Source organism: Poecilia reticulata, chromosome 11 (genome assembly GCF_904066995.2).
Source record: "Poecilia reticulata chromosome 11, P_reticulata-male-v2, whole genome shotgun sequence".
Lineage (NCBI taxonomy): Eukaryota > Metazoa > Chordata > Actinopteri > Cyprinodontiformes > Poeciliidae > Poecilia > Poecilia reticulata.
Window position 1 is genome coordinate 13,635,214 of NC_088840.1, and position 24,070 is coordinate 13,659,283.

Sequence of the window (24,070 nt, forward strand, 5' to 3'; positions counted from 1 at the left end):
AAGATTTCAGTTCATTTTCATACCGTACAGTCAATGTGCTGTACAATTACAAGGTCAGGGCTCCTTTTGCAAGACCCTGTGGATTCAGATGGTTAGGCGACTACACAGGTGTGTACGACAGAAGACGCACTACAAAGGTTAAGAACATCAAATCTTTGAGGGTTGTTTAATTCACCCTTTTTAAAAAATCTTTTATCTCGTTTTGTTGATTTAAAGGGATAATTTAGATATATTGGAATTACAACTACATAAAAAAGTCAGTATCTTATCTGTATTAAACAGTTCGGTTCAGTTAAACTGATTATTTTGTATTGCAGAGTTAAGCTAACGGCTAAGAAAGAGATAGAGCGAATGCTACTGCACGTTAAGATACCGAAAGCTGATAATCTATCCGTAGAACAAGGCTTATAAAAATATTAGTATGTATTTTTAACGCTAAACATTTAGATGTTTTAATGCTTTTTGATCGTGTTAATATCATCACAGCAAAACGCAATCAAAGAACACAAAGAAGTCTCAAGTCTATGGGCAAGAATTAACATATTTATTACACTGTAAAGAGAACAACAATACCAGAATTATACTGCAAAGTTTCACAGACTGACAGACCATAGTTTACAGCCCAAAAAAATGAAAAGAATCAGAATTGATAAATCAAAAGAATGAAATCAACAAGAAACCACAGTTCTGACATAGTAGACTGGAAAGCTCTCTAGAAGACTCTGACTCTAAGTGGTTCAGAAACCACCGTGTGTCAGCCTACCACTAACCTGTGGTTTTTATATCTTAATAAAGTATTGCACAACGACTTCAAATTATTTGAACTTTTTTTTTTTTTTTTTTTGTCCTTTTTACATTTTGCCAACAGACCAGGAAAACCCTCCCCCTCCCCTTGAAGTTCAACTCATTGCCTCTGGTTAATGCTACGCAGCCCCTGCATCGTCCCCGTATTTCCTAACGTCTGGGAAGTTTAAATAATAGGCAAGTCCAAATCAATGGTGTTCATTTTTATATTTTAGTTTTGATTTGTTAAGTTTTCCTGTTTTTTTCCACAAGATTTGCCTTTTCGAACCCCGGCTGACAGGTTCGACCAGCACATCTGCATGTCTTCACAACAGACAAAAGGAGAAAAGAGGGACGAAAAGAAGAACAAGAGAGACATTTCTCCTCTGTGATCTTACTTTATATATCATAAACATAAGAAACAACAATTTTCTTTAAAATTTGCACACACTTTTAGATTTGTTCAAACATTTCAAACTCTTGGTGTACTCAAAGGCTTAAAGGAACATAACAAAAGCTTTTTTTTTTTTCCTTTTTTTTCTTATTTCTATTCATTTATGTTTCATTTATTTATGAGGTCTGCATTGTTACCAAGTAGTGATATGGTTTTGCAGCTGTATGAGCTTCGACTTTGGATTTTTATTTTTCCTGTTCTCTTGTGTCCATTTGGTTTAGACTAGACCAGTATCAGCGCCACAACTGATGCTCTTATCGTGCTCTAAGAGGTAGAGTGAGACAAACTTGTTTGCCACATAGAAATTTGTAGCAAAGCACAGCTAGAGAAGGGAATACAGGTAAAATAGAGCTTCTCAAAGAATCGTTGAGTACTAGTTTATTTTATTTTTATTTCTTTGTCTTTTAACTCAGATTTTGCCCTGATAGAAGAATGAAGATATTCGTCATTTGTTGTAATGTTTTCCAACAGCTTGGCTGTCTTGTCGCAGCTTCTGAGAAGTCGGGACTTGGACACCTTTTTGAACTACGTGACCCTTCAAATTCAAGAGTGCAGGTGTTAAATTTTGACATGAGGAAAGAAACAAGAAACTCTGGAGGGAGCAAAGTGCCCCAAAACATTTGTGTGGGCCTCCACTTTTTTCTTGAGGTCAGAATTTTTTTTTTTTTTTTTTTTGTAACACGCTTCTGTATAGCACCAAGGTGTTTTGGGGTGAGGAACCTTTGAGTATGTCAGGGTAAGTGCTCTTCTAATGCAAATGGGAGGTTTGTTTTACTTATATTGAACATTTACAACAAAGTGTCATCGTTTTAATCTTGTATATGAAATAAACTACTTGGGGAGGAAAATGCAAATTATAGTGGTCTAAAAGTCCAGCTTTACGTTCACATTGTGAAAACTGAAAACAAATTAAAAGCTGACAAGGACACTAGATCTAGAGATGCACCGAGAAACTGTCAGGCCATCAACTCAGTAGGTCCTGATGGGTAAATTTCAAAATTATGATATCTTTCCTGATCCCTGAATGCACCAAATATAAGTACCGTATTTTTGGGACTATAAGCTGCTACTTTTTCCCACGCTTTGAACCATGCGGCTTATAACCCGGTGCGGCTTTTCTATAGATTTTTCTTCAACCACCAGGGGGCTCTTTAGCAGGAAGTGAATCATTGGAAGTCAAAATTAGAAATCAAAGAAGAAAGTGCTGATTTTCATTTAGAACAAACACATGCTAGCAGCAGGCACGGCGAAGAAATGTTTTCAAACTCATATGATGCATCGTTTAAGTTGAGGGCCATCGATCTGGCAGTACAGGATGGAAATAGCGCAGCTGCACATGAACTCGGCGTGAACGAAACCATGTTTCGGGGTTGGAGACGGAGGGCTACGTCCTTAATAAATCCAGCAGATTTATTAAGATTCATACTTCTGCTGCCCTCTGCTGGGTCCTTATGGAAAACCGAGTGCGGCGGAGATACCAGAGGCTTCTAGCCCGGTGCAGCTTATATATGTACGTTTCCAGTTTTTTAAAAATAATTTTGTAGGTGCGGCTTATAGTATGGTGTGCTCTATAGTCCGGAAAATACAATGCTATCAGGTTGTGCAGACAGAAAAAAACTTCTCTCTAGTGGAGATGTTGTTACTGAGAAAAAGAAGACTCAAAAATACTTATTTTCTACAACTGGTAAGGTTTATATGCAAGTCATTCAGGCTTCAGGAGAGTAGAATGTTCAGCAGATAACAGGAAGGCTCAGAAATAATCTTTTTCAGCTTTCAACCTCTGTCTGTATTGGAACATGCTGGATTTGGAAAGACATTTCAAAAAGTTAGTTCAGATTTAGCACTATTTAAGTTGCGGAATATAGCGTATATATAGTGTATACATATATCTATGTGAAATGTGTAACCACTTAATTTTTGCTTTACTATTGAGAGACAACATTGATATCGCCTTAAATAAATTATTAATGGCTTGAGAAAGTAAGTCTAGACAAAATTTTAAATGTTGCCTATACTGTAGTTATTAAAGAGAGGCTGGAATTGGCTAAAATTAATATTTGTACAACAAAGCTGGGAAAGACTGGGGAAATTGGCCATTCTGGTCGGTGCATCTCTAACATGACATGAAAAATTAACCTTGATTCTTCAACAAAATGTTTACCATGTCACATTCTGTATTATTGCTCCTGGTAAAATGCAATAGTTTTTGTTGTATTTCCTCCTTTTTTTCTCCCATTATGGGTACAGTTGAGATCCACAAAGGCTTAAAAAAATTTAATTTGTGATATTGAAATAACACATAAGTGGACAAACCTCCTTTTAAAACATGTTTACATCAGGATTTTGGTCCTTGGTGTCAGTCTTTGGCTGTTTTTGGTGTTTCATGTTGAACTTGTGTAGTAATACTGTATGTGTGTGTGTGTGTGTGTCTGAGAGACCTGGTGCTTTGCAGTGTTAAAGCTGTCAATCGAAGTCTACACCTCTGCATTTGGAAAATCACTTTGTTAGAGTACTTTTTTTTGTATTTTGTCTTTTTTTTGGTTGTTTTGCATTTTTTCTAAAAAACAAATATTTAACAAATCTTCAGTAATGTACATGCACAGCGTGTAGCTATTTAAATAAAAAACATTTTGGGTGCTATTCTTAGAATGTTAAATAGGGCAAAAAAATGAATTTGATGTGTTTATGTGTTAAAACTGCATCAATTCAACATAATATAAAAAGAGTGACGATGCTGATACAGATTACAAAATTTCTGATGAATTATGGCTCCAACATGTTGAAAAGAAGCATGCCAAAATAATTTCCATGACAGTGCAAATACATATATGTACAGTGCTGTGAAAAGGTGCTTGTCCTACGACAGATTTCTCCTGTTTTTGCTTTTTTGTTTCCTAAATGTTTTAGATCACGATCAGACAATGATATCCTGAGTAAATACAAAAATTCCATTTTTTAAAAATCTGAATTCAATCTCTTTAGCCAGGGATGATTTCTGCCAGACAGACTTAAATAGCACCTGTCTGACAACATGAAGTAGGCTAAAAAATCTCAAAAAGCAATCCATTTTGATCTTAACATTTAGGTGTAACAAAAAAAAAAAACAAAAACAAAAAGTTGAAGAAATCTGAAAGGGTCAAATACATTTTCCCAGCATTGTATGTCCCTTGTACAAAACATTTAGCTTAGCATTCCACGCAACATGCTAGTTCTCAGACAAAATCTGGATCAAAATTAAGTAGCAGCTCTGAGATTATAATATTGTGTCTTTTCTTGGGGTGAGGGGGAAAAAAATTCATGAAGCTACAAAGAATCTACCATCTACACACAGAATAGAAAAGCAGCTTAAAAAAGGTAACACTTCTCTTTTTTTTATCTCTTTTTGCTCTAGCTAGAGATGGAATTATGACGAGTTTGAACTGTGACTTTTTTTCCCCCCAGGTGCTATGCATTGTCACAAGTGTCCAACACATATTCAATAAATAACCATTAGTGACGCCACAGGACGGGAAGCTTAACAGCGTGACATCTACAGAAAATGAATAAAAAGCATGGAGAAAAGTTGAGAGAGGAGGAGCGTGTCTGCGCACTGTTGGGTTTCCAGGTCTGAGCCGCCCAGCGGCTGCCATCGAAGATGTCTGACAGTCTCGCAGGCGAGATGATAACCTCATTTTCTGGTTGTTAAAGAGCTTTTGTAACCGGGCGAGCGTGCACGCGCGACGTTTCGCCGTGCGTCCTTGTGTGAGTGTGTGCGCGCGCTGTGGGCAAAGTCTTTGCATTCTGTCCAAGAAGTCTTCCTTTTGCGTCCTTCGGGGGGACTCGGATTCGGATTTCACAGCCCACTGACCTGGATATTACGACAAGCGAGAGGGAAATAATGCCGCCCGAACAGCTGGCTTGACTTGCAATCTGCTGCACATCTGCCCATTTCTTGGCGGCTGGGTCTGCGAGCCAGAGGTTCAGTCCATCCCTTATTTATTCATCAGCCTGTATTAAAATCTAATCTCTTCATTTGCTGTGAGCATTGACCACTTCGGTCATTCTGCTCTATGTAAAGTTAACTTAGGTGTAAGGTCTGGAACCAAGAGGAAATAAAGCTTAACTGAAGCATTAAAAATAAAACCTTTGTGAAGGGGAGGCCTTGAGTTCCTCCTACCAGTCTTTTCATATTTACAAGGGAAAGTAAGATAAGCTACAATGACGACATTGACGACAGGTACAACGACAAACGACAAGAGTAAAGAAGTGTAGCGATAAAAGGATGTCAATTTTAAATTCATTCATTCAAAACAAAGAATATCTTTGTGTTTCCTTAAAGTCATGGCAAGTCAATATGACCTGATTTTGGACCTCGTCTTCCTCCTCCTTCAACCACGTTGCAAGTCAGACAGAAGCACCGCAGTCCGTGTCCGCGAGCCGCGTTTCCTCGGAATCTTTGCAAGGCAATGTCAAGATGAGGACAAGTCATGCTGTTTGTGGGTTTTAAGAACCGACTGAAGAACACAGGAAGCTTTCCTAGCGAGGCGTGCCGTCGAGGGCGGAGGAGGACGGGGTGCTGGGGGTGGATGAGCGCGGGGTGGCGGCAGGCGGGGTCGCAGCCGGACTTCCGGTGCCGCTGCTCGGAGTGCAGGCTGACGAGCTGATGGGAGCAGGAGTCTCTGAGCCCGGAGCTCCTCCTTGCTGCTGGCTGGACTGTTGCTGCTGCTGCTGCTGGGCCTGGAGGGTCTGACCGCAGACATGGTGGTGCTTCTCCCAGTCCTTGTGCTGGCAGAAGGAGCCGCAGTAACGCGCCGTGTTGCAGCCGCTGCACGTCTCGCTGGCCTTACGACCACAGTTCCAGCAGCTCTGATGGACATACGGAGAAGGAAAAAAAATACTACATATTAGTGAAACTGTAGGTTCATAATCACTCAGATATCTGAGTGTTTTTGCTGATGAACTTCTGAATACTACAGTAAATATATCTAGTTACTGTTTTGAACAGCTATAATGTACCACAGCGATCACTTATTAATAATCGCTAAATAAACATTAAGCCTAAAAACCATGCTACTGCAACAAACTGAATGTTCTGCTCTTTGTGTGGGAAATATTTGAGTGTTTTCTTGATGTTGAATCCTGAAACATTAAGTGGTGTTGTCGTCAGTTGATATGGCAACAAGTCTGCATGTAGCGTGGCCGACACGGAGAAGAAGTTGTACTCTGGTTTTTCCCTTTGCTGTGGAGCATAGGACTAAATTAATAATACCTACATTTCCAAGTTTCATTGAGTTAACAGGATTATTCTACCATGGCAGCGCAGATATGGATGGCTGGTATTTTTTCCCTCCAGAGTTGTCCGCATGCGCAAAATTTCTGTGTGTAAACAACAACATGCAGGGGGTCTATATTTGTAAATCTGATTTTGATTAAGTCAGTGCCTCATCAGCTGTGAACCTCACCACATGTCACTGACATGGGGTGAAGTATGACAGCAACCCTCAGCATACAGCTGGAGTTACAGAGGGACATTTTAGATTAAGTATAGAAGGGCTAGAATGGTCTAGTCAAAGTCCAGACCAATATCCATTGGAGATTTTTGGCAAGACTTGGAAGCTGATGTTCAGAGAAACCATTCATCCAGTCTAAGTGGTCTTAATTAATTCTGCAGCACTAATAAAGTATAAACTCAGAGTGGGTCACACATCAGCTTTCTATTTGAAAACACAAAAGTGAGATTTGCAAAATTACAATAAAAACACAAACTGTGGTTTGTGGAACTCTCTCTATATAATGAAACATGCCTGTGCGCTTATATGTACAAGTCAGCAAAAATAGATCTAAAAGTCTTTTCTTTCGACACAAAGACCTCCTAGAGGTCTTGGAAGCATTTCAGGGTTGCTGTACATCCACAGGAAATGGGAGAGCAGAGTTACACGCAACCTCTAAAAGTTCTCCCCCGAGACGCTTCTCTTTCACAAGCATCACTCCACCAATTAATGTCAGACGTGAGCCATATTTCCCTCTCACTTAACTGATTAAAACCTCAAGGTCTCCAGTGGTCATTAGCAAACGAGGGCCGCTTTCCTTACTCCCTCTCAGCTGAATTAGAAACAACGTCCTTTGCATTCTGGCGTGAAACAAAGAAGACGGAGGGAAATTGAAACAGCCGATGCCTGTATTTTATTCTCCTGCTATATCCTGACTGAAAAGAAGAACGTTTAAAGCTGGGCATATTTGACGGTTGCAAAAGATGTTTCATCAGATTCTCCTAAAGGAATCATGCAGATATTTTTTTTCCCCCCTGTATATAATAAAGTCCCATCAGCCGTCTTATTTGAAAGCCTCTGGAGCAGAAATGCATCGAGACAGAATTCGACGCCGTATCCACAAGCGTCAGACTGAACCGAAGGGTTACAGGTACCTCGCTGGAGTCCTCCTGCTGGTTGATGACGGAGAGCGCGTCCTCGGCTGCCTGACGTTTGGCCTCAGCTACCGTGTGCTCCATCTTCGCCCGCTCGCTGCTGATCATCTCGTGAGCCTTTCGCTCGGCCTCCGACACGGCCTTCTGCAGCTCAGACATGGCCTGTCGCTTGACCTCGTTCACCGCCTCTTCTGGAAGGAGTTTGGAAACAAGTGAGTTTCGTGCGTTTCCTCATGCTGTCTTTGGATTTATTTTTTTTGCTTTAAAAATGAACGTGTCAGATAACACAAGTTCAAATTTTATGATGTTATCTATGAAATATTTACTCTTGTCGATCTAGAAGTCACCTGGGAGAGATAATGTCATTCGGTGTTTATTCAGAAAGACGTGTAAGAAAAGCCTTGAAACGGAGAATTAAAATTTTAGCAGCACTATTAGAAAAAACCCCCAAACAAAGTCCTAAAAATTAGACACCTGTATCATTTTTTTATTTTCTTTTAGTGTTTAGTTTTGAAGTATTTTTAAACCTTGTACAGTTCGGTAAACTTCACTGAAACTCTGGAAAAATGTTTCACCAGATATTTGGAAAATTTCTTCACGTAAAAACGATAGAGGAACTATGATGCCTGTTTCTCATCACAAGGCGGTAACTTTGCATATAGTCCATGAGATCATCACAAATAAAAATGGAAAATAGATCCAGAAGGACAACAATCCCAAAAGCATGACCAAATCAATGCAGTAGCCAAGCTTAGTCAAATTAAAGAATGTTTTTTTTTTTCTAAAGGGTTCATTTATTTCGGGAGTTGACGATGGATATCTTATTCAGGAAGCAAACTAAATATACATTTTTTATGTTTAGGTGAACCCGCCCCCCCCCCAAAAAAACATACAAAAGACAAAAGAACAAGTCATTTCATTCCAGATAATAACACAGCGCTTTCAGGCTTTCCCAGTGTGTTATTTTACATTTGTTTAGAGCAAAGAATGACCTTGAGTGTGGATATTAAACGACAGAACCCTGTCAAAGCAAAAGGAGGGCTTTTTGTGTTTGTTCCCGTCATGCCTGTAACTTGACTAATTGTGTATGCAAATCGGCCAATTTACATTTAAATTATGCATTTCCATTGTGATCCCAGAGGCCCACGCAGTGAAGGGGAAGCGGTAGGAAACCGTGCAAGGTGCTTGAATATTTATCACTAACTGTAAACATTTGCCTGTTTCAAACAGATGTATTCACGGCTGCTCGACATTGTATTAAAAAAAAAAAATCCTTTTTTTTTTTTTGCAATCCTCTCTGGGTTACATTTATATTAGTTTCTCCTCAGAAAAAGGGTGAAAAATAGCAAGCCCTGTTTTTTTATACAAACAGCTTTATATCTTATTAAATGGTTGAGTTGCCTTATTTGTACACGTTACAGATGTATTGTACGTGCAAAATGTTGTCGATGTGAGGCGAAATGTGTACTTTTCTAAATACATTTTTCTCCAATCTGATTGAAGAAAACATTTAAACCAGGGGGGTTTTGTCTTTAACCTACTGTGCTGACTGAAGTCATAAAAATTGCTCTGGCGCCTAGAGATATAAGCCTTGTGCATTGAATCGTGATTACACGCCGAATGCCTGAGATGGAAGATCGATCAAAGCCGGAGAGGGAAGGAGAGAGTGCTGGAGAGCAGTAGGAGCTCCAGCGGTGTTACTCAATTCAATTTAAATGCATATTACTTGTTCTGAGTATCACACACATCATGCATGGTCAAGCAAGGGGGGCAATTTCTTTTCTCCAGCAACTTTAAAAGGCACATATAATCTATCACTGATGCTGAATACCAAGTGGACTCCTTCCAGTTCTTCAAGGCAGCCATGTCGGTGAGTGTGCACACTCATAAGCGTCAATTAGATACACCTTTATTACTTATTCTTTTCTCCACAAGTTGACACAGTTTTCTACAGTTTCTATTAGGTGAAATAAGGAAAAGGTTCTTGTCCTGCCATTGGGGATAATTTCTGTGTCAGTTTTATAAGACATAATGACACCATAAACTCCTCTTTACAATGCAACTTAATGGGATTTTATACTCCCACAGACTCATCGGCTCTTTATTAGCATGGTCAGTTCAATTGCTCGCCATCAAATACCAAATCGACCAATCACGTTCAAGCAATTCAACAGGCAGACATGGTCTGATAAACTGAGGAACTGCTGACCTGCTGGGATATTAATCACTACCAAAAAAAGAAGAAGAAAAAAAAAACAATCCAACACAAGTGGTTTGAACAGAGTTCAAAGTTCAGAGTTCAAAGGAGTGTAAGTAGACTGTTTCTACTTACACTAAGGATGATAGAAAGGCAACAGTAGCTCAAATAACAAATCATTCCCACAGGTCTGTCAAAAACTTTCTCTGAGCAAAGAACATGTTGGAGCTTGAAGCAGACGGACCACAGCAGCTGAAAACCACTAGAAACTGTTGATATTAGGACTCACTGAGGAACAGTAAAGACTGGATCAGTTAAACAAGCAGTCAGAGTCCAAAATATTCTAACCTTATAGAATCTATTTCTATACATGTTTGGTGGTAACCAGTTCAATACCAAGTATCTACCTTAGGTATTCCAAGAACTTAAAACTTAAGAGTAATAATAAAAAGTTGAATTGTTCCCTATTTTACGCGTCTCTGTCTACCTAAATCTGAATGTTTTGTTCATTTTAAGAGCAAAACTTCAGAAACTGTTGTGTATGTAATCTAATCAGGTATGTAGTTGTCTTGGTCAACCTCTATTATCACACTGGCACCAGATTTAAAACAATGACTGACAATATAATATCAGATTCCCTAACCGAGATGCTGAACATCACTCACAGTAATGGCTGAGCATCCAAAACTAGGAGAAATAGGAAACTTTTAAATCAACGAGCATCATAAAGAAATTTTGCTCAACTTGCACTAAAGGGGCACTCAACATTTCTCTTAGAGTGCTTCCAGGTCTGCATTGACATTTAAAACGGTACATTTCGTCAACCTACACTCACTCTCCATCAAAGTGGGAAAAAAAAAAAAAAATCCAGCCTTGATTTGATCAAAGTCGTGGTCTTGTAAGCAGTAAAGAGTAAAGCGTGGAAGTGGTGCTCACCAGCTTTTTTCCAGATCTCTTCTGGGACATAACCAGACACGGGCCGGTGCAGAAGCTCCCTGTGAATTTCTGCAGAGGAAACAAAGAAGATGAATCACATACTGTGAAAAGATTGCCCAACAAACAATGTGGATTTTTTTTTTGACTGGTACTTTTGACTGTCTATTTGTTGATAAAGACATCAAAGTTGCAAAGTAAACCATTAAATAATTATACTCTTAAAAAGCAGTAATACGGTACCAAGCACATTTATTTGTACCTCTAAGATATGGAAAAAAAATAAACACCACCTTACTATCCTTTTCACTATGCACAGTGGCAAGGTTAAACAAAATACAAACAAAAGAGAGCAAATTTAGTGGTAAATGGTAAACTTAAGTGTATTCTACAGTAGAATCTAAAAACATTTGCATTAAAGCAAGAAAAACATGCTTCAAATTTAAAGCCCACACACAGAATGAGATCCTTTGTAGGCTCTGTTTTTGTAAAAGCTTAGGAACCTGTGATTTTTTTTTTTTTTTTTACCTGATGTTGCATTTTCCTGTGCTGCAGGGCTCTGCTGCCTCGACTGCCCGCTGGACGCCCCCTTCTTCAGCTCCTCGGCGTCGCTGTAACGCCTAATCCAATAGTTGAGCTCCTCGCGGTCGGCCTCCTGGCACCTCCGCAGCACCGTCAGCGAGCGCCTCGTTTTCTCCACCATGTCCATGATGCAGTTCAGCAGCTGGGCAGGACAAAAGACAAGACAAAGCGCTGGGTTAACACATAGAAACAAAGGCACGGTTCATTTAAATTCAGCTGAGATGCAATTTTGGAAAGGTGTATTGTTCCATTTTTATTGTCAACTATTTATTTTAGTATGTCACGGGCCAGAATTACAGTGCTTTTCAAACGTTATATTTTCACACATTTGCCACGTTAAGAAGAAAAAGATCAATATATGTTCCAACTCAGTTGAATATGTAATATCAAGACACTTTACAAAAACAAGTCATTTCAATCCATTCGTGCTTACATTCCAGTTGATCGTAGTTATCAAAAAGTGTGGAAAAATCAGTTCGTTATTCCAATTCATTTAAAACATTTTCTACCTAATTAGAATCTATCAAGTCATTGTAGCAGAAATCCCTCGTGTTAAGCATGCATGTAGTGACAGTGGAGAGGAAAAGCTTCCCTTTAACAGGAAGAAACCTCCAGCAGAACCTGGATAAAAAGAGCACAAACAGGGGATTTTTCTAAAAGAGAATTGAAGTGTCCATGAAGAACTAATTGTTTACTATCAGAGTTTTGAAGACTGTGGTTTGCATTGGTATTCAGCCTTTCACCTGAAATTACGACTGAAAATCTTTTGTGCTGTATTCAGATCCTAGCAGCTTTTTAAAGGTAGGGACTGAAATGTTTGTCCACTTAGCTTCTCAGTCAGCTGGATGGAGAACATTTATGAACATTAAGTTTCAAGTCCTGCCACAGATTCTCGGTCGGATTCATGTCTGGACCTCGACCCAACACATCAGTATATCTGGATTGAAATCGTTCCATTGCCCATCCGTTGTGTTTCTACGCTTGATGTCCTGCTGGACGGTGCTGCGTCCTCTGAAAGGTTGCCTTCAAGAACTGAACTGAAATTAGTCGTGTTCTTCTCCCCATCACCTCTAATCAGCTTCCCCGCTGAACTGAAAACAAAACCCCCACGACTCCCTCCGGCCACCACGGTGTTGTGTATTCAGGTTGACATTCGCTGCTGGTTTTCAGCCTCAACTTTTCTCATGTCGGCCAAATGCACAGTGTTGGTCTCCTCTGATCAGAGCACTGACTTTCACATGTTTGCTGGACCCCTGCATGGCTTGCAGCAAACTGCCACTTTCTTTATACCACACTTTCATTCGGACCAGATGTGTGGAGTGCACGGCTAGTAGTGGTCCCGTTGCAAGCCTCTCCCTCCCGAGAAGGGGATATCTGCAACTCTATCAGAGTTTCCGCTTCTCCCCTGATTAATGCTCTCCTCACCTGGCCTGTCAGTTTAGATGTACGGCCACGTCTTGGTAGGACTACGCAGAGCCTCACGAGATGTCCAAAACTCAAGATACTGCTCTATAATCCATTTCATAAGGTGTAACAAGTGATGAAATTACACATAATCACTATTTACCATCTATCTGAATAGGTTGGGTTAGTTTATCACATGAAATCTGTGGTTATATTGTGACAAAAATGTGAAAAAGCATAGGGAGTATCAACCCCTCGTGCAAAACATTACATTAACACCGAGGAGTGTCAGCATATTTTCAGTCTTTTCATTTTGTGCTGGTTTCACTGCTAGAAAATAAACCAACACCATAAAATATAAACAACGCACAATATCTGCAAGCTGCAAAAATGCAATGGGAGTCTGCAAAATCAATAATTTATGTTACTGATAGCAAATAAAAAATAAAGATTCCTAACTCACATCTGCAGCAGACGACATTTATTAGCCTACATTTTTTTCAACCTGTTTTTTTTTTTTTTTTTACAAATAAACAAGGCACAACAAACACATTAATAATAATAATACAGCTCCCTGATCCGCAGTCCAGTGGGATAAATGTTTTACTACGACATGACAAACACTATCAAATGTTACTTACAAAGAAAGAATAGTAATAAAAATGTTATTACTTTTCTTACATGGTCAAGGTGCTTCCACTCCTCAGCCCATTCTCTGTCCGTCAGTCTGTGGTCGATCACCTCTTCCTGCCTGCTCCCCGCATGCATACCTGCAGTAATAAAAAAAGGTCAAAAACAAATGGAAAGAGAGAAAGGGAGTCACTACAACCAAGAGCAACAATTGATATAACATTACTTCGTCATTCTCCTTCTATCATTTCTCCATTTTTCATTTTGTCCCTCTTTCATGCCCCCCTCTCTACATCCATTTTTCCTCCCTGCCCTCCTTTCTTTGCGGTCTCCATATCTCTCCAGCACCCCGAGGGCAAATGACTGAACTTCTCGTCCAGTTAACATCCATCACCGGGTGAGACATGGTAAATGTCTCTCCTATATTTAGAAAAGAGTCCTTTAGAGCTTCATCACAACTTGGCATATGCAGGAAAAAAAAATGCCTCTCATATTAAAACACAATGTTAAAATGGAGCAATAGTGGCTGCAGCACCGCGTCTTTGTCCTCCAGCAGACATAAACTGGGTTTTTCTGGGAAGCGGGAATAACAGTCTTTCATCTGAGCAATAGGGGCAGTTTTAACACTGAGGCTAGTCGTAGCCCTTCATTAAACAGTAACATGATATCTCTGACCACACGACTAAAAGCATGTGATTCTGACGAATGAAGTCTAAATAGTGCAAAAATACCAAGAAACCACAAGCAGGACTGAAAGAGGAAGCGTAATCTGAATGCTGAAGACAATTTTACATCCACTCCTCAGTTGTTGTTGCTAGAGATGCGTCAAAGTGCTTAAAATTACGTGTAATTTCTTTTGCAATCGCAGGTAAAAACACGGCTAAGAAAGAGGCTTTACTTAATGTATAAAGGCAGTAGAACAAGCTCCTTCTAGGAAATCAATGACGACAATTCTTTTGCATAAATTACAGTTTAAAAACATAAAATCCTGGACAGAAAGGCTGTTGATGTTTCCTTAGACATCTGCCAAGGTTTAGGCTTTTAAGTAATATTTTTTCCCAGTTATAGCTTGTATGCAGAAAACGTCTTTATTATGTCTTTTTTTTTTCTTCATGTCCTACTTCTTAGTTGAAAAAGAAGTAGGACAGATGAAGCATCAGAGGGACTATGAGTCATTAACTTTCATTAAGATTTAGGCAAACCTAAACTAGTATCAAACTTCTAGAGATTTCCCTTTTGTCATATATCAGATTTAAATCAGCAGGAGGAATCTGCAGAGATGCTAAGAAATAAGCACAATGATTTGACTTGAGCAGAGACACGCCTATAACATACATGACAGTAAAATCCCAGAGGACCAGGTTTCTCAAAAAATGGACTTTGGCTTTAGTGGAATAGTATATTGAATTATCCAAATCACCTTTATTTTAATTAGGTAAAAAAAAATCCTTTTACAAAGCTCAGTAAAAGGTTTCCTAATCAGAGAAGAAAAATGTTGCATAAATGGCTTTTCAAAGCAACACAAAGCATGCCGTGTAAGGCTGCGGGAAACTTAAAAAGCACAAAAACAAGAGGTAGTTTTTAAAATGATTTTGATCGGTATCCATTATTTCTTCGCGTTTATGATGTGCCGAGCCTAAAATACCTTCAGACGTCTAAATTCAATTACAGTTTCTTTGTTTGTCGAGTCGGCCAGCAGACCGGCGGGTAAAGCTGAGCCGTCGGGGCCCAAGAAAACAAGCGTGCCAGATGAAGACGTGGTTGAGGACAGACTTGCTCACGACTCGGGTTTACCTTTGTGTCTTTTATGCAGTGGATGTCGCCGCAGATCAAATCCGTATGTATTCAACAAGTGGTAGCAGAAAAAAGAACAAAGTGCACTCCTGATACGGCTTAAGCTGCACAGCTTGACCTCGTGCTTTTAGGCCATTTTTTGATCTGTATGTAACATTTTGCAGTAATTATTTCCTATGCGTTTATATGCATAGTCTCCATAAAAATGAATATGAATATGCTACAGAGCAGCTGTCGCACTCCATGCGGACATTTTGCAGAAATAGGGGTGTGCATGACTGCCCAGTATGCTCCCTACTGACCGTGTGCAGACGGACGCCTCTGTCTTGAGAAGCACAGGTAAAAAACCAGGTGTGAGGGATGACTTGTTTGTTACCAACCTGTTTGCAGATTATAAATGACATTATTTATCCACGCTTTTTGACACCAACTGTCCCGGAGAAAGGAAAACAGCGATCCGACACGCTAAATTTACGAATGTACCAGTTAATACAATGAACTAGACTCTCTACACGACTCGACTGAATGTACTATAAACGCTCTGGATGTGTTCGCATACGGCAGTGTTGTGAAAGGCGGCCACTCGTGGTGTACCAGCATGTTGTGTCTATGATATAAAGTTCTATAAACAAGGAGACAAAAAAAATAAAAAATTCAGCAAACCAAAAAAACCCCAAAAAACACAACCATCCTTACCAATAGGCCTGGCTCGCTCTCGGATTTCTCTGTGATTGGAGGCTGGGTGTCTGTACGTGTCACGGTAGTGATGGGCGATGGCCATGTCGTCTAGCCTGTAGTGCTGTGGAGGAAGGGGGCCCGGGTGGGGCAGCCCGTTGGGTTGGTAGGAGAGTCCGTTGGACGGACTGAAGCGCTGGGCGGGGCTCATGGTGCAGGGTCGTTTGCTCGGGTGGACGTCTGGGTGGATGGTGCCGTCTCGCTCGAAGCCGTTCTCTTTGGTTCTGAGCAGAAACGCAGAATGACGAATTACGTTTTTTTTTTGCATTTGTAAAATCGTGATAACAGGACTTGATGAAAGAATGTGACACTGAATGTGTCTTCGATCTCTTGTACCAGAAAACAAAGAGATGTAACAAGTTACAACACATGAGGAGAGGTGAGATAATGATACAGGTACAAATGATGTCAATATCACACCTCATTTGTAAAAAAATGTGTGGTGCAGCACCTGCTCGCTAGATTTATCCTACAAAGGAGTATAACGACTGGTGCAGGCCCTGGAGCTGTATCTCCGGTATAAGTGCAACCTCCTACCAGATGAAGTAATTGCCACGACAGGTTGCGTTACCTGGAATCGTCGAGGGGCTTCGTTCCGTTGAAAACAAGTTAAATTTATACATAAACAATTAAACCTCGCTCACAAAAAGTAACACATGCAGACTCACACAAGTAGTTTCAAGGGGATCAGGTGGATTTTTGTTCGCCTGCTTCAGAAGATTAATGTGGCCAGGTGTGTTTGCGTGTGTGCGTGTCTGCGTGTGTGTGTGTGAGTGCGTGCTTGCACATATGTGCCTACAGTATGTTTTTGTGTGTGTTCTCAGCTTTGTCAGTTCACAGTTAAAACCTGCCAACCTCCCCTGCTATCAACGGTCCCCTGGTTTCCTCTCTCCCCCCTCTGTCTCGCTTCTCTTCCTTCCCATCTCTCTCTCCGATGAACAGATTGAACTTCTTAATGAGCTGTTTTTATGGGCTCCTAATGCTCATCCACAGCTCTCCATATGCTCTTTTCTTCCATCCGTCCATCTCTCCGTCTCCCTCGACTCATCCTTCCACCTCCTCCCACACGCACGCGTCTCTCCCCAGCTTTCCTGCTGCAACAATGTTTGCATCTTATAGACACCAGAGAATAAACATGCAACCTTACGGTCACATTCATGCACAGTTTGCTCATGCGTGCCAGCACATTTCTTGTTTATAGCTAAAAAATTTTTTTTTAAAACGGGCATTTCAATTAGGAATGCAGCAGAGAATTCAGCTGGTGACCGTTCCCGATTGGGATCCATTTTCTAACCAGCGAGCGCATCAAATAAGTAAGTATTAGCAGGTCTGTGTTCTTTCATGGAAGCGAACTCAAAATGAGTTGTTTTCTGTATCTGTGAAGTGTCTGACATGAAGACAGAGGAGGAACAAAAGATGTAAGCAAACCTTATTTTATTAGAAACACGTTGGCTTTTCGTTCAGCTACTTTTAATCAGAGTGAAACGTCAGCAGATCCGAGTGATGCTGAAACAATTGCAGCGGAGATTCTCTTTTCTACAACAGTTCAGTTCTGTCACTGAACATGCCGGATTTGTCAAAGATGGGAATCTTCTGGACATTTCCCAGTTGAGATAAGGGTCTAACTTAAAGTTCCTGATATTCAACGCGTTCCTGGTTGAATATCACCTGAATTGCTGAATCAAGTGACTGAATTACTAATGACTGCAGCCTTCAGTCAAGTTCTGCACAGTGATTCAGGCGCGTTAAGGCTAATGCTAACTAAAACTAACGTGAGCGTGGCTAATTAGTGCTTGTTTTGACATATCAGAAATTTCGTTTTACAGCAGAGCTGTGGAACAACAACAGTTCTGATCTACACAAACGTTGAGATTTTACCTTTGGTACTCATCAAGATAACTAATAATTGTTCACTACAAGAGGCTGCTTAGCATTCCCATAAAGTTACAGTGAGTGGATGTTTTGAAAGTCTAACTTCCTGCTACCGCAGTTCTGAGTTAAATGAATAATTTCTTAACAGTCATGGCGTGTTGGAGAGATCATGCAATCACTCGAATATGATGCTCTGGAGCAAAACATGCAGGACTCTGATCTTACTCTACTAGCAAAAGTTCGAGGCCATTCAATGTGGCGCGCTTTTACACTCGGAGGTGTTCAAAAACAGAACAACATGTCTAATGGTTTGAAGTGTTGTTGATGTTTATATGCGATTGTTTCCCGTAATCTGGGAGCATTGACGTTTTCAGATTTTCAGTTGTGTAATTTTAGGCTGTTCTTGAAAAAAAAGTGTTATATTTTAACACACTAACAAAGTATAACTTATTTAATTAAGATGGTTTCCCTTGCAACTCATTCAGAAAGTAAAAACTATATTTTGTTGCATCAAAATCAAAGTCAGTAGAGCTTTACAACATCAGAAATCACCAAAAAACATATCTGACTGGTCATATATATATATATATATATATATATATATATATATATATATATATATATATATATATATATATATATATATAGTGACCAGGTCTGGTCACTATTCGTCACTATTCTATATATATATATATAGAATAGAATAGAAAAAAATCATATGCACATAGGCATCAGTTTTCAGTAATTATTCAGATTTGCTCTTTGGTTAAACTGACCAGCAAGGTTTTTCTGTAATTTGTCACTAAAATAATGTAAAAAAGATGAACAAAGTTAACATTGATCTGAGGTTTACTGGGAAAGTTTCTTGTGCAGTTTAAAAATAACAAACCACTCTGCTTCCCCCCTGAACGGACAGTACGCAGCCACACTCCCTCTGGCAAGCATCACAGCTTGTAACAAGTTTTTTTTTTCTAGCAGCTCGAAGTCCCTCAGTTCTCGTTTGGGGGATTTTTACTTGTTCTTCCAGAAAAAGCACAAAAAGCCTTTGAGCCTCTGCGAGGCTCTTTTGCCAGCCCGCATGCTCGGCTCCTGTGAGGTTTGTCCAAAGATTCCTGATGATGATTAAATTAAAAGCCTTCGAGGGGCAGGGAAAACCTTCACCTTACATGACGAGGGCACAAAGGTCGGAATATTGGTGTGAGAGGAATCCTCTTCATGTCTGCGGCCGCTTGTTTGTGCCAACAGCGCGATGTGCGCTTCCAGAACTTGTATCTCTTAACGTTCCAACAAGTAGAGACTGTTTACTGTCACTAGTTTAAAGCACGATCCACCCATCCACAATATTTAACAGTAAGTAGAAGATATTTTCTTTCAACGTTTTGCACGCTATTTTCTCTGAATACGACTCTCCTCATTCAGAATAAAATACACTCAGCCCACAGTATGTTCTACCATTTTACAAACCATTTTATAGCTTTTAGCTCGCACAATTGCAATGCTTAATTTCATGGCACAGACAGAGAAGACAATCTCTTCTAAAAGGTTCTCCATTAATGTGGGAATTCAATCTCAACGTTGCTTTGCTGCCCTGATTCGCCTCCAAACAATCAGTTCTCTTGTAAAGTCTTCTTTGAGGTTCAAATGTCGAGTTCAGTTCCAGCTCTGACTGTGATTTAATAAATACACTTCCCTGCGAAGAGAGAGACCTTTGAAGGCATTTATCAGGACTCTCAGCTGTGAAAAAAGTATTTTCCTTTTTACTTATTTCCTTTGTACTTCCATTTCAGTCGCACCTCGGTGTTTTGGATAATCAAATATTTTTTAATTTTAAGTAAAACCTGAATCAATGCTAAGTTCTATCCAAACATAAAAATTACTCTGGGAACATTTTGTTACATTATAAATTACCTGTAATGCATTTAAAAATATGTTGTTGTTTTTTTAATCATTTTAAGAAAAGACAGGGTCTGTCTCGACAACATGAACTTGCAACTGGTATAAAATGTTGATTTGCAATAGCCTTTTTAGAGTGATAATGATTTTGTTGTGTCTATATATTTTAATGAACATCATTAAAATATATATTTTAATGAACATCATTAAAATATATAGACACAACAAAATCATTATCACTCTAAAAAGGCTATCATGTCGTACCCAGCAGCTACGACATGATATCCACATGTCGTAGCTGCTGGGTAAAAACCTTGTCCGAAATTGTAACTTTTCAGGAATAAAAAGTAAAACTTCTGTCATCTTAAAGTAAATTCACAGTTTAGTCAAAGTCTCATGCCGCTTTTTATACTTTTCAACAGATATTCATTATTGAAACACAAATAAATGTGACACGTAACCAATAGAGCCAATTTTCACAAAAAACGCACAAAAAAACAAAAAAACCCTGCAGATACCAGATTTTCACCTGACGATGACAATATGATTGTAATCAGCATGCATTGACAGAGCAGAGAAAACTGAAATTCCAATATTCTGGGAAGAGTTGTGGGAAGGCAGAGTGGAGGTAAGCAGAAACTCGAGGTGCTTAGCCAGCCATAATGGTGCTGGAGCCTCATCTGTATGTGTTATCAGCCCGTCTCCCCAGGCTCTCACACAAGTCTGAACTCACACTTTCACACTGGATATACCCTCACACACACACACACGCATTTCACACGTAGATACTGTTTTTTTTCTCACTAAATACAGATGCCGCCGTACTTTTTCACTCCTCTCATATTTTCACCTCTCGCATTTATGAACGCACCTTCTCTCCTAACCCCACTCCCCTGTGTACCAGATGGCCTTGCAAATATGCAGGTATTACTGAACCGCCCCCCTAAAAACAGACTATCCTGGTGTTGAAGGAGGCTGGGGTGGAGTTGGATAGGGAGGTGAGAATGTTTAATAACACATTCAGCAGTTTTGCCCCTCAGCAGATATAATATGCACATTTCCCTTTCACCTAGCCTGTCTCCATTTCTTTTCTTTTTTTTTTCAGCCGCTGGGACTTCATTTTAAAGTACAATGCTTACATTGTACTTGCAGCCCAGACAAAAATGCACAACAAAACACAATTCTATTCAAACTTACATCCCGAAACTTAAAAAAAAAAAGCTTAATAATGATAAATGTGAGAACCTGTATGTAGATTTTAATACCTCTCTACCCTTTGCTACACACGAACTGCATAAACAACTCTTTAAGTCTAAAATGAGTCTCTGCCTTAATGGGTAAAGTTCTTCTCTAGTTTTCAGTTTGAAGAAGTATAAGCAGCACTGAGCCATTTTTAAAGTCTACTACAGGGATTAGATGATACAGTCTGGCTGCAATAAATGGATTGAGTTGATGCTAATTGAGTTGATTTTTACAAACATGCTTGCATAGAAATAATTAGATGTTGCGATATTAGAATCCACAAAATCTCTTTGTCTGCCTCCTAAGTTGCAGTTAGCATGACTAGCAGGGATGTCCAGCTCCAGTCCTCAAGAGGCGCTGCTATGCGACTTTTGGATGCGTCCCAGTTTTTATAACATCTGAATCAAGCATGTTTTTCTTCTGCAGAGCCCTGACAACAAGCCATTCATTTGATTCTGGTGTGACAGACCATTTGTACAGGATTTTTAAGCATTGTCAGAATACTGTGACTGGCTAGCTGCTAACAGCTAATGATGCTAAATTTAGCAAGCACTTCCTGCTAAATTTAGCTATACCATTAAGTACAGCTTCCTATGCTTAATGGTTATTTTACAGGTTAATTCATCTGAACTACATTTTATTATCTCTAGTTCAAACCTAACCTGGGTAAGGCTATACGCTGTAGAAATATTCCCGGACACAGTTTGACCGTTAGCAATTAGAACCACCTTAGCATAATGACAGCAATAAATGAGCAAGCCAACATTTTACTGGATTATCCTCAATTTATATCTGCAGTCAATCTGTGATTCATAAAACATTCATTTCCAAAAGCAAAAATAATTTCCCAAAAATATTATTCAAATTTGTCTCGTATCTTTTTGTCCTCTTTATTGCCTTGGAAAAAAAAAAAGACTAACAAAGTATCAAAACATTATTTGAAGTACTCCACCACATTTCTTCGTCTACCTTGTACAAGTGGGTGTCTTGGTAGAGCCAGGTGTGTGTTATCGACTTCCTCTCTACAGTTCCCACCTATTAAGGGCAGCAGCGAGGAGCCAAGACCTCCAACAGAGCACATCAAAAAACCCAGTGGTGCATTTACAAACCCTTCCCATACATACATTTACACATCACACTATTGCCTCCTGTTGGCTCAGCCCGTGTTTGGAGAGTAATGCAACAGCTCAATGGGATGCAGAAAGCCTCAAAGGGAATTTATACATGAGCTCAACTAACAGAGAGAGGAAGAGAAGGTAGTGGCGGATTTGAGAGAGGAGCTGGACCGACCGTTTCATTCGGAAATCATTTGACTCATCTTCTCACAAATTCGGTTGTTCAGAAAAAAACTACAAGAGCCAGAGCGACGTTCTAATCTTTTTTTTAATATTATTTTTAATGTGCCCACCTGTCTGGCGTCCTTCTCTTGCCGTTCTCGTTGACGTCGAGCAGGAGCTCGGAGGAGTCCACGGGGGACGTGGTGCTGGTGTCTAGGAGTAGCTGCTCGTGCTGAGCCAGATACTGAGCTGGGTTCTGCTTGGCGAGCCTGGCACAGTGTAGAAGCTCCCTCTGAAGTAACGGCAGGTTGGCCTGGAGAAAAAAAAAAAAAGAAATAAAATTACATCAAAAACAAAACAAATAAACAACAACAAAAAAAAAAAAATATATATATATATATATATATATATATATATATATATATATATATATATATATATATATATATTTATATAAAACTTGACGCCGTCAGCTGGGAGTCAGATCTCCGTTTGTGACATGATGGTAAACAGGAGGCACACATGTGGTTTCAAAAAGCTACTAAAAGACGTGAGTCACATATTTTAATAGTTTTTTGAAACCACATGTCACATTATGTGACAGTGTTTGCTAATTGGAAGATGGCTCCCGTTTAATCATAAAGTGGCGGCGAACGCAGCTCTATGCCTTACATTAAACCAAAAGCAAAATGAACTTTTAAGATTAAAAGAAAAGTGTTCAGAATCTTTTATTCACTATTTTTCTTTTATGAGTTCACCGTCAGCTGCAAATAAGATTTTTTATTACTCTGCTAGTGAGAACGGTTGGTACCGTTACATTATTTTTTTTTTGTGTGTCTGTTTTATGACGGTAAGAAACAAAAACGACAAGCTCCAAATAAACATTTTATTATGTAGTATTGTGTCTGGCTTGATTTTGTTATTTTGATGTTTTAATTCTGTTTTATTGTTTTTTATTGAAGCAAATAGGGATTTTTTTTATATCTTGGAAGGCATTATTCAAACATCTTCAGTTGGGTATTTTTTGTCTCACTTAGCATATGTCAAAAAGTCAAATTTTAGTCACTCTTGTAATTCCAAGTTGGGAAGTTTCCAGATGTTAAAAAAAAATAAAAAAACAGGAAAAAAGGTATGTCATGTATTTTTGAAGCATCCAAACACATATTTTAATTAAATGATGTTACATTTCTAATGTTTTATTTTATTAGGATAAATTATAAAATTATGTTTTCTAATGAAAGTGTTAAACGGACGGCAGAGAGCTGTTCAGAAAAGCTCAGAAATTGTCCATGTCTCCATCTGAGAGATCAGAAAACTCATTCTTTGACTCAAAGCACCGATGATTAAACTCACCTTTGCATTACTACTGAACCATCACTGCTCCAAGTGACCAGGAGCACATTAACGCCTATAAGGTTTCTCTGTGACGCATTCATTTTTAATTTTTTGTAAGAACAGCACCTTCTTTTCAATCTGTCTGTGACTGTAACAGAGGGAGTTTGCTTTCTTGTGAAGTTACAGGGACATACAGGTATGTGAGCATCCACTTCAAAGACATCTGATGGCATGTGTTTCAAGGCAAGAAGATGAAAGCGTTGCGTCAGGAAGGCTCAGAACAAGAACGGGTGCTATTTTAGCCGGGATACATCACGCTTTAGGTGGGTTAATCTTTGTTTTGTCCTCAAAAAAAGAAAATCTTTCAAGGTCTTAAGACTTTTTGGGGGTTTTATAATCTTTTCCTTGTCTAGCTTTACTGCTTTAATGTTCCCCCCCTGATCCACTCCAACTTTTCCATCTATTTAATCTCCTGTTATTTTAATCTTTGCATAACTCAGCTCTGATTTAAAAAAAAAATATATTATAGCATTAAT

General features: G+C 39.3%; 1 protein-coding gene across 2 annotated transcripts in view; it reads right to left on the reverse strand.

Annotated features, from left to right (window-relative positions):
- Positions 1-521: 521 nt before the first annotated feature.
- The window catches only part of runx1t1 (RUNX1 partner transcriptional co-repressor 1), a 71,806-nt gene continuing 48,257 nt past the window's right edge, over positions 522-24,070 (reverse strand). The window contains exons 5-11 of one of the 2 annotated variants that reach the window (XM_008421960.3): positions 22,331-22,512; positions 15,877-16,139; positions 13,429-13,526; positions 11,299-11,494; positions 10,774-10,842; positions 7,641-7,831; positions 522-6,082 (exon numbers count right to left, since the gene is read on the reverse strand). In XM_008421960.3, coding sequence (XP_008420182.1) covers positions 5,753-6,082; positions 7,641-7,831; positions 10,774-10,842; positions 11,299-11,494; positions 13,429-13,526; positions 15,877-16,139; positions 22,331-22,512 — 1,329 coding nt within the window. In that variant the 3' untranslated portion in view covers positions 522-5,752. The remainder of the gene's footprint in view (positions 6,083-7,640; positions 7,832-10,773; positions 10,843-11,298; positions 11,495-13,428; positions 13,527-15,876; positions 16,140-22,330; positions 22,513-24,070) is intronic. The other variant, XM_008421961.3, reaches the window with a different exon arrangement.